Source organism: Poecilia reticulata, chromosome 5, assembly GCF_904066995.2.
Source record: "Poecilia reticulata chromosome 5, P_reticulata-male-v2, whole genome shotgun sequence".
NCBI lineage: Eukaryota > Metazoa > Chordata > Actinopteri > Cyprinodontiformes > Poeciliidae > Poecilia > Poecilia reticulata.
The window spans coordinates 3,605,579-3,613,808 of record NC_088834.1 but is presented as its reverse complement, the minus strand read 5'-3'; the positions used below and the strand labels follow the sequence as shown (position 1 = coordinate 3,613,808).

Here is an 8,230-nt window from a genome sequence, read left to right as displayed (position 1 = left end):
TGCATCTTAAAATTAAATTTCCTTTTGATGGGAGGCTCACCTTCCCGAGCCGGTGTTGTAAAGAAAAATGGACAAAAAGTTTGTAGACATTAAAAGCTGGTTGCCATTTGTTTATTTACATCCCAGCTTATTTGTTAAGTCTGTTAAAATAAGACAATATGACTCGGTTACCTCCATCTTTCATGATATTAAATTATTCTGACATTCACATTTCATAAGAAATACAATATAAAATATTAGTGTAATGCCTGCAAAAAACTAAAGCATATCTGTTAATTTTTTAAAATGAAATTACCATATAGTTAAAAACAAAACAACATCTGGTCGTGAAAAACCTTTAGAAACAAGAAAACCATCAAGGAGAATAAAAAAATCTCAGCAAATAACTGACATTCAGATTTTATTATAAACAGTTTTATATCACTCTGTAATGCATGTAGAAACTTAAAGCAGATCTGTTTATTTTTCAAAATTTTTAAATGTATTTAATTTCTAAAACCAACCAAAAGAAATCTGTCGGTGCACAAAGATGTGTAGAAAACTGTCACTGAAAGAATATAAAATATTAGTAAATTTACAGATTTTACAATAAATACAAATAAATCAAGAGAGATTAGTGTAATATATGCTGAAAAATAAAGCACATTGGTTTATTTTTCTCCTTTTTTATTAATTTAACATCAAATTTGTAAAAACAACCAAACAAAACATGTGATTGGAAGTGCAAAATGTTGAATGTTTGAAGCAAGAAACCATCAAGAACAACATAAAATCTATCAGCAAATAATTGACAGATTTCACTATAAATACAAAGTTTCATAAGATATTAATGTAATATCTGCTGAGAAATTAAGCACGTTTATTTTTCTAGTGTTTTTGTGAATCCACCATCAAATTTGTTGTAGAAACACCCAAAACTAACATCTGAGAGCACAAAGTTGTGCAGAGAAGCAAGAAAATCATCAGAAAAATTCTTAGAAAAAAATATCTCAACTATTCCAAACCCAAATTCAAATAAAAACATTAAATAGTTTGTGATTGTCTCTTTTCAGAGAAAGTGCGATAGTTTTACAGGTTTGGACGTTTTCTCACAAGATCCTTCAGGTTTCTCCAGGTAAACGGCGCCAGGTAGGCGCCTGGTGCCTTCAAAGACTCAGCAGGAACGTCAGAAATCAGAGCATCTCAGCAGCAGCTACTTCTTCAGGATCTGGTCAGAGAGCCAGTCCAGTCCCTCCACCAGACCGGCGCCGCTGACGGCACAGGACGGCTGGACGAACCACTGCAGGAACATACACCAGGTCAAAGGTCGCTCTCTACCTGTAATAGCCCTAAGCGTCCGCATGAAACCGCCTGCCCAAATTCTTTCTGATCACTACAGGAAGTACCTACCGGCTGCTGGACTCCTGATAGGCTGAGAGCCTCTGTGATGTCATCGACCGACATGACTCCGGGTAAGTCCTGTTTGTTAGCAAAAACCAGAACTGGAGCGTCCCTCAGCTCATCCCCATCCAGCTGCAAGACAAACACAGAGATACTGTATAAAAAGGCTGCGTGTTACAAGGTAACGATGTGTAATGTCTCGATGCGCCCACCAGAGGGCGATCTAACAGACGTAGACGACAGAAATAGAGAGAGAGAGAGAGACAGAGAGAGCCTGCTGACTAGCTGGTTGTCTTCACAGCAGTGTTCATTCATGACCACAATAAGTTCTGTAACTTTGATTACAGGAATGAATGTTAAATAGTGAATAAATCAGCAGCTACATCATGTTGTTAACCTCTTAGCCTGTAAGCTAATACTCTGGTTCATGTTATTGGGTTTACAGTAGAACTACATTTATCAGGATGTTTAATTTGATTTAAAATCTGGGAATAATCTCCTACTTTAAGACTGAGACGAGACCCACTCCAGATGTTTTTGAACAGATATTTATTTTTTTTTAAAAAAAGAGTCTCAGTCCAGACCAGAGGTCAGCAGCCCTTCTGGCCCTAGGAGCCATTTGTATCTTTGGTTCAGCTAAACGCATTTGTTTAGCTTTAGTGAGTTTTATGTTGCAAACAGAAGCTCACCTGCATAAGGAGCGTTTCTGTGGCCTCTTTAATCCTCTCTGAATCGCTGCTGTCAACCACATAAATAAAACCCTGGAGAAAAACACACCAAATATTAAACAAATACGTTTGTAACATCAATTTTATTTTTAACAACACTAAAAATTAAGGGCAGCACAATATTTGAAAACATTAGCTGACTTTCATAGCCTTGTGACCTCAGAGAAACCCCTATTACACCCTGCTAGCCAGTGGGCGACTTCTTCTAATGCACTGATTTTTCATTTAGCACTTTTGGTAACTTTGAAAAAGTTTAGCGCACTTAGTTTGCCCTAAATTAATTTTTCAGGATATAGTCTAAAGTACTAATCTACTTTGCTGCTTTGTAAACTAAACAGAAAGTTTTGGTTATTGAATGTTATGAATTCTTCAAGTAGTTTGATGTTTATATTCATGCTCTTATTTTGAAGTGGGAGAAGGCCGTTTTACGTCGTCTTTCTGTTTCCTCTCATGTTCTCCACACAGGAGCACAGACAAAATGCCAGTTGACATCAGGGGTAACATTTCACACGTAAGATGAGCATATCACAGTTTTTACTTTGTGAATGGAATATTTATTTACTGTACTTATGTCCACCAGGACATAAATCGTGGAAAATAGTAGCTTCTTCTCCCTAGCTAGGGAAATACTAGCATTAGCTAGCATGTCGCTAACAGTACCATTGTTTGATGTAACAGTGGTGTCCAGCTGGCTTTGAAGCCAAATACTTTTCTCATGGATGCATCAAAGTGACTGAACTTTCCAACCAGAGGCATCATAAGTACTTTGACACCTGCAGTAGTTGTACCTGCGTGTTGGCGTAGTAATGTCTCCACAGCGGTCTGGTCATGAGATGATAACCAATATCCCAAACTGTGAAACTGATGTTTCTATGCTCCACCGTCTCCACGTTGAAACCTGAACAGGAAAACACAGGCATGCGACTTTAAAACGCTGCGGTTCTCATAATCTGAGGTGAGATAGGAAGAGGTCAGAGGTCAGAACCACTCACCGATGGTCGGGATGGTAGTGACCACGTTGCCCAGCTTCAGTTTGTACAGCAAAGTGGTTTTACCTGCACCATCCAGACCCACTGCAGACACAAACAGAGGAGAGCTGTCAGAACCAGAACCAGAACCAGAGCTGAGTTCTGATACAGGGCGGTGTGTAACAGGTACAGCAGAGGTGGCACCAAGTTGACAGATAAGTTTCCTGAAATACAGGAGTAACTTCTGGAATCTCTGCAATTATATTTATTAAACATTTAATTCTATCAATTATTCGATAAAATATAACAACAAGCTTAAACTCTTAAATAAAATTAAAATCAAAGATTTCAAAATCAAAATACATCCGTCTCATATTCATTCTCAGCTTAACAATGCCAAACTTATATTAAACTCAAATTATTTAGATAAAACCAAAATACCAAAACATGTTTTCTTTTAAAATAAGAAAAGGAGTAATTAGCATTTTAATGTAACCTCTTTGCTAGAACACTTTTTAATGTATGTATATTTTGTACCTTTTAGATGTTTCCAGTTGTACGATTTTTATTTAATGCTGTGTGGATGTGAATTAATGTGTGAGCAACAGACAACCTTAATTTCCCTACGGGATTAATAAAGTTTTACCTAACCTAAAAGAAAACACAAAATAATATTAAATATATTACATAAATATCTAATTATAAATATTAATACAACATATTATTGACATTGTATATAAAATATATAATTTAATATATTAAATATAATATATACATGTATTATATGATAGTAAAAACTTCAACCAAAATACATAAATCTACATAAGATACTATTTTACGTCCATTTAGAACATTTCCTGTGAGGCCATTTCTCCACATCAGTTTAATATTCACAGAGATCAATTAAACACTTTAACTTAAACTCAAAACAAAACACATGTACATCTATGAAGGTTCTCCTCCCATGAGTATCGCTACATTTCGACCTTAACGTCAAACGTACAACGGTCGTCACACGAAACTAACGGCTGGTTAGCCAAATTAGTTAGCAGCAACTCTTACAAAATACAGTGATAAAACCGCACCTTACAACATGTAACTAACTATCTGGCCAGAATAGTTGACACAAAACTCGTGTTTTATAAGTGGTTTTCCACCGGATAGTAACCTGAAATACAGGTGAGAAAGATGAGACGGGACAACGGAGTGACGTAGCATAGCAATCCGTGTATGGTTCGTAGCTTCCGGGATCTCTGCGACACCGCTGCGCCATGTCGCCCCCTGCTGGTTGGCTTATGCCACACCTTTCTCGCTAATCTCATGAGGATGTGAAACTAATTTTGTGCCTGTCACAGGCGCATAAATGACACTTAGTGGTGGATTTATAAAATACATAGATCCCACAATTTAACCGGAAGTGATAGAAATGCGCCGTCCTGCTTGACAAGCGCAGCGTAAAGCATAGATGAACCAAGACCAACAAAAAGAAAATATATGGACACTGTGTTGACCAACCAATGTGCAAGAGAACTATAACAAAATGGCTGCTGTTTGGATCGACATGTCAGACGATGTGGACAAGCTGCCTCCGACATATTTCACTACCTAGTGAACAGGAAGAGTGATTACAACATGGAGGCGCTTCACGGCCTGAAAGTTATGGACGCATACAATCAATGTTTAAACGGATTTGTAAAGAATGTATTAACTTCATGTGAATAACAAGGTTATGGTGACTGGCAGAGTAATTACATGTAGTAACATGGGCTGTAGCGATTACTCGAATAATTCGAGTATATCAATTATAAAAATTCTTAGAGGAAAATGTATCTACCTCGAAGCTTCATACAATTATGTTGTAATTATTTAGCGTAATGTGTTCCAGCAGCGCGATTATTTGTGCTGCGCAACGCTCTCACTTCCGTCTCTGAGTTGTTGCTAAGTGCTAGCAGCAAATAAATCAAGATGTCCCAAAAGCATTGGCGGACCGGCACTGGGGTATTTCAGCAGAGACGTGCTGTGAAGCCCAGCGGCTCGCTCTTCATGCAGGGCCGGCCCGAGGTAATATGGGGCCTTGCACAGAATCATGATTTAGCTCTGTCAGCAACAGAAACAGCAACATTAAGCCCGTCGGGGAGAACATAAACTAAATTTGCTTTGCATTGTCCCCACATTATGACAATGATACAGTATGATCCGTTTAAATATTAGATTCTCCATTTATATTGGTTGTTGCTATGTTGTTGTACGGTATTTTAAGACACTGTTTTTTAACTTTGAGCCCCCACCCCTCCAAAGGTCTCTGCACGGCCCTGCAAACCCTCCCAAAGCTGTTAAACATAGAAAATACCACCCAGAAATACTTTTTCCTCCATTGCTTCCTGGCGCCCTCTCTGGCACAGCGCCCCTGTGCATTGTAAATACTGCACACTCACTTTTTTTATATATATATATATATATACATTTTTATCATTTCATATTTGTCTTACCTATGTATTTTAATAGATTTTATATAATTTAGATTTTTTTGTGTGTGTAAAGGTGCTATACAGATAAAAGTATAAACGTGTCTACTATCCTACCTCCTTTACCACCTGGACTTCAATAAAATCACAAAAGGGCCTATATTATACAGATCTGTTACACTTAAAGTTAAATATTTCAACTCAACTCTACTTTGTTTATTGATCATGGCTATGGATAATGAAAACTGTGTCTCAGAAAATGTAAACACAAAACTGTTTTGAAAGAGCATATTTAATATGCTATGGTCCACCGTATCTCCCAGACTGTAACACAGTTTTACAGCCAGAATGGCGTTAAAATAACCACAAACTCACCCATTATAATCCTGACGGGATTCTTGGAGGTGAACATGGAGAGGATCTGTGAAATGATGGCTCCCATGACGGAGGTTCAGGTGGGGACAGTCCGGGTTGGGCTGCGGGTCTCCGGGTCTCCGTGTTTCTTACAACACCGTGGGCGTGTTTCTCTTCTCCACGGCGTCATTTCAACAGCTGTCAGCACAATCCACGGTGGAAGGAAGCACGTAAACAAAACCTGGATCACTGGGAAACTCCGAGGCACCTCATGACCTCACTTCCGGTTTGCCTATTTACTTTCAAAATAAAGGTACTCATCGTTTGTCATTTAAACAAAAATGAAACATCACACCACTAAACATATAATGAATTTATCTATTAATTTAATTATTTAATGAATAGTAAATTAATAATAGTAATTTGATTACTTATTACTTATTTCTCTCTTTATTTATTGCCTTTGGGTTCTATCCTTAGGAAACATGGGATTTCTTTTCATTGTTATGCTGATGATTGTCAGATTTATTTGCCCATGAAGCAGAAGGATGTCCACTCCATCAAACATCTCCTGGCATGTCTTGGTGATATTAAATCTTGGTTGGCCTTGAACTTTTTAAATTGTAATGAAAACAAAACAGAGGTGATTGTGTTTGGACCCAGTGGCTCCTGTGAGTCCTCCTCTGTTGACCTTGGACCTTTGGAGGTATATTTTAAACATGTTATTACGGACCTTGGTTTTAAGGTGGACAGTGATTTTAAATTGGACAGCCAAATCAGAGCCGTGGTTAAGTCCAGCTTTTATCATTTAAGGCGATTGGCATCAGTGAAATCTTTTCTTTCCAGGCAACATTTTGAAACAGTGATCCACGCTTTTATCTCGACTCGACTGGATTACTGTAATGCACTTTATCTGGGAGTCAGTCAGTCGCTGCTCTCACGTCTGCAGCTGGTTCATAATGCAGCTGCAAGACTTTTGACAGGAACTCGGAAGAGGGAGCATGTGACCCCTGTCCTGGCTTCACTTCACTGGCTGCCTGTATATTTTAGGATTCATTTTAAAATTCTTTTGTTTGTTTTTAAATCACTGCATAATCTTGCCCCGGCTTACCTCTCTGAGCTTCTTCACCCCTACATACCCTATCGGTCACTCAGGTCAGCAGATCAGCTGCTCTTGGAGGTACCAAGATCCAGGAGGAAGCTCAGAGGGGACAGGGCTTTCTCTGTCATTGGTCCTAAGTTATGGAATGACTTGCCTTTACAGGTCAGAGAGGCCCCTTCACTGTCCACTTTTAAAGTTCGTCTTAAAACCCATTTATTTTACTTGGCTTTAACTCCTGTGGGATCTAGTTTTAGAGTGTATGTTTTTGTTTTTAAACTGTAAGAGTTTTGTTTTTTTGTTTTTTTTATTATGCTGTGTTTTAATGTACAGCACTTTGTATCAGCTGTGGTTGTTTTAAAGTGCTTTATAAATAAAGTTGGTATGGTATGGTATGGTATTTCTTAAAGTGTAGACCAGGGGTGTCCAAACTTATCAACTGTTTAGTTGAAAGCACATGGCGCCAAATAATTATATTTTTAGAGCAAACCTTTTGTGCCCCTTTTTATTTTATACACTCCTGATCAAAATCTTAAGACCAGTCAAAAAATTGCAAGAATTTGCATTTTGCACTACTGGATCTTAAGAAGGTTCTAAGTAGAGCTTCACAATGTTAAAGGAAAAAATCTGCAAGAGACAAGAACTTTTGAGCGGGGAATTTTCTGAAAACTGCATTTACACTCAAACATGATTTTTTTCAGCTGATCAAAAGTTTAAGACCATAGTCTTTAAAAGCCAAAAGCTTAAAGACATGTCCTTTTCTGTCAAGTCTTTACACTGTCAAGACCTCCTGATGTCAAGACCTCCTGATGGCAAAAGCAAAAAAGCTCACTGACTTTGAACGTGGTAGGATTGTTGAGCTGCATAAGGAAGGCCTCTCACAACGTGCCATCGCTGCTGAGGTTGGACGCAGTAAGACAGTCATTTTGCATTTTTTAAATGATCCTGAGGGATATGGAACAAAAAAGTCAAGTAGTAGACAAAACAATTTCACCAGCTCTGAGCCTGAGGATCCGATTGGCTCTCCGTCAAGACACAGGACGATCCTCTACCCAAATGAAGGCCATTACTGGTGCTGACTGCAGCCCAATAACCATCAGACGGCATCTGCGAGAGAAGGGCTTCAGAAACAAAAAACATCTTCAACGCCACAAAATTGCCCGTTTGGACTTTGCAAGGTGCACCAAACATGGGACCTTGAAAGGTGGAAGAAAGTTGTCTTCTCTGATGAGAAAA

At 38.3% G+C, this 8,230-nt stretch overlaps 1 protein-coding gene across 2 annotated transcripts; it reads right to left on the bottom strand.

The window, feature by feature from the left end:
- Window positions 1–95: 95 nt before the first annotated feature.
- LOC103464348 (uncharacterized) lies at window positions 96–6,174 on the bottom strand. 2 transcript variants are annotated; one of them, XM_008408384.3, is made up of 6 exons: window positions 5,917–6,174; window positions 3,101–3,181; window positions 2,897–3,006; window positions 2,070–2,141; window positions 1,390–1,512; window positions 96–1,279 (listed from the first exon to the last, which is right to left on the bottom strand). In XM_008408384.3, exons 1-6 carry the CDS (start codon window positions 5,981–5,983, stop codon window positions 1,193–1,195), a joined length of 540 nt encoding a protein of 179 aa, XP_008406606.1. In that variant the 5' UTR covers window positions 5,984–6,174; the 3' UTR covers window positions 96–1,192. The 2 variants fall into 2 exon arrangements, with proteins under 2 accessions (XP_008406606.1, XP_008406605.1); XM_008408383.3 differs by lacking the exon at window positions 5,917–6,174 and adding an exon at window positions 4,245–4,484.
- Window positions 6,175–8,230: the final 2,056 nt, after the last annotated feature.

Coding starts and splice junctions, on each gene's coding strand:
- LOC103464348 (XM_008408383.3), bottom strand. CDS start 4,398: ATGAGATTAGCGAGAAAGGTGTGGCATAAGCCAACCAGCAGGGGGCGA. Junction 2,142..2,896: donor ATTACTACGCCAACACGCAG/GTACAACTACTG, acceptor GTTTTTCTCCAG/GGTTTTATTTATGTGGTTGA. Junction 1,513..2,069: donor CAGAAACGCTCCTTATGCAG/GTGAGCTTCTGT, acceptor TTTGTCTTGCAG/CTGGATGGGGATGAGCTGAG.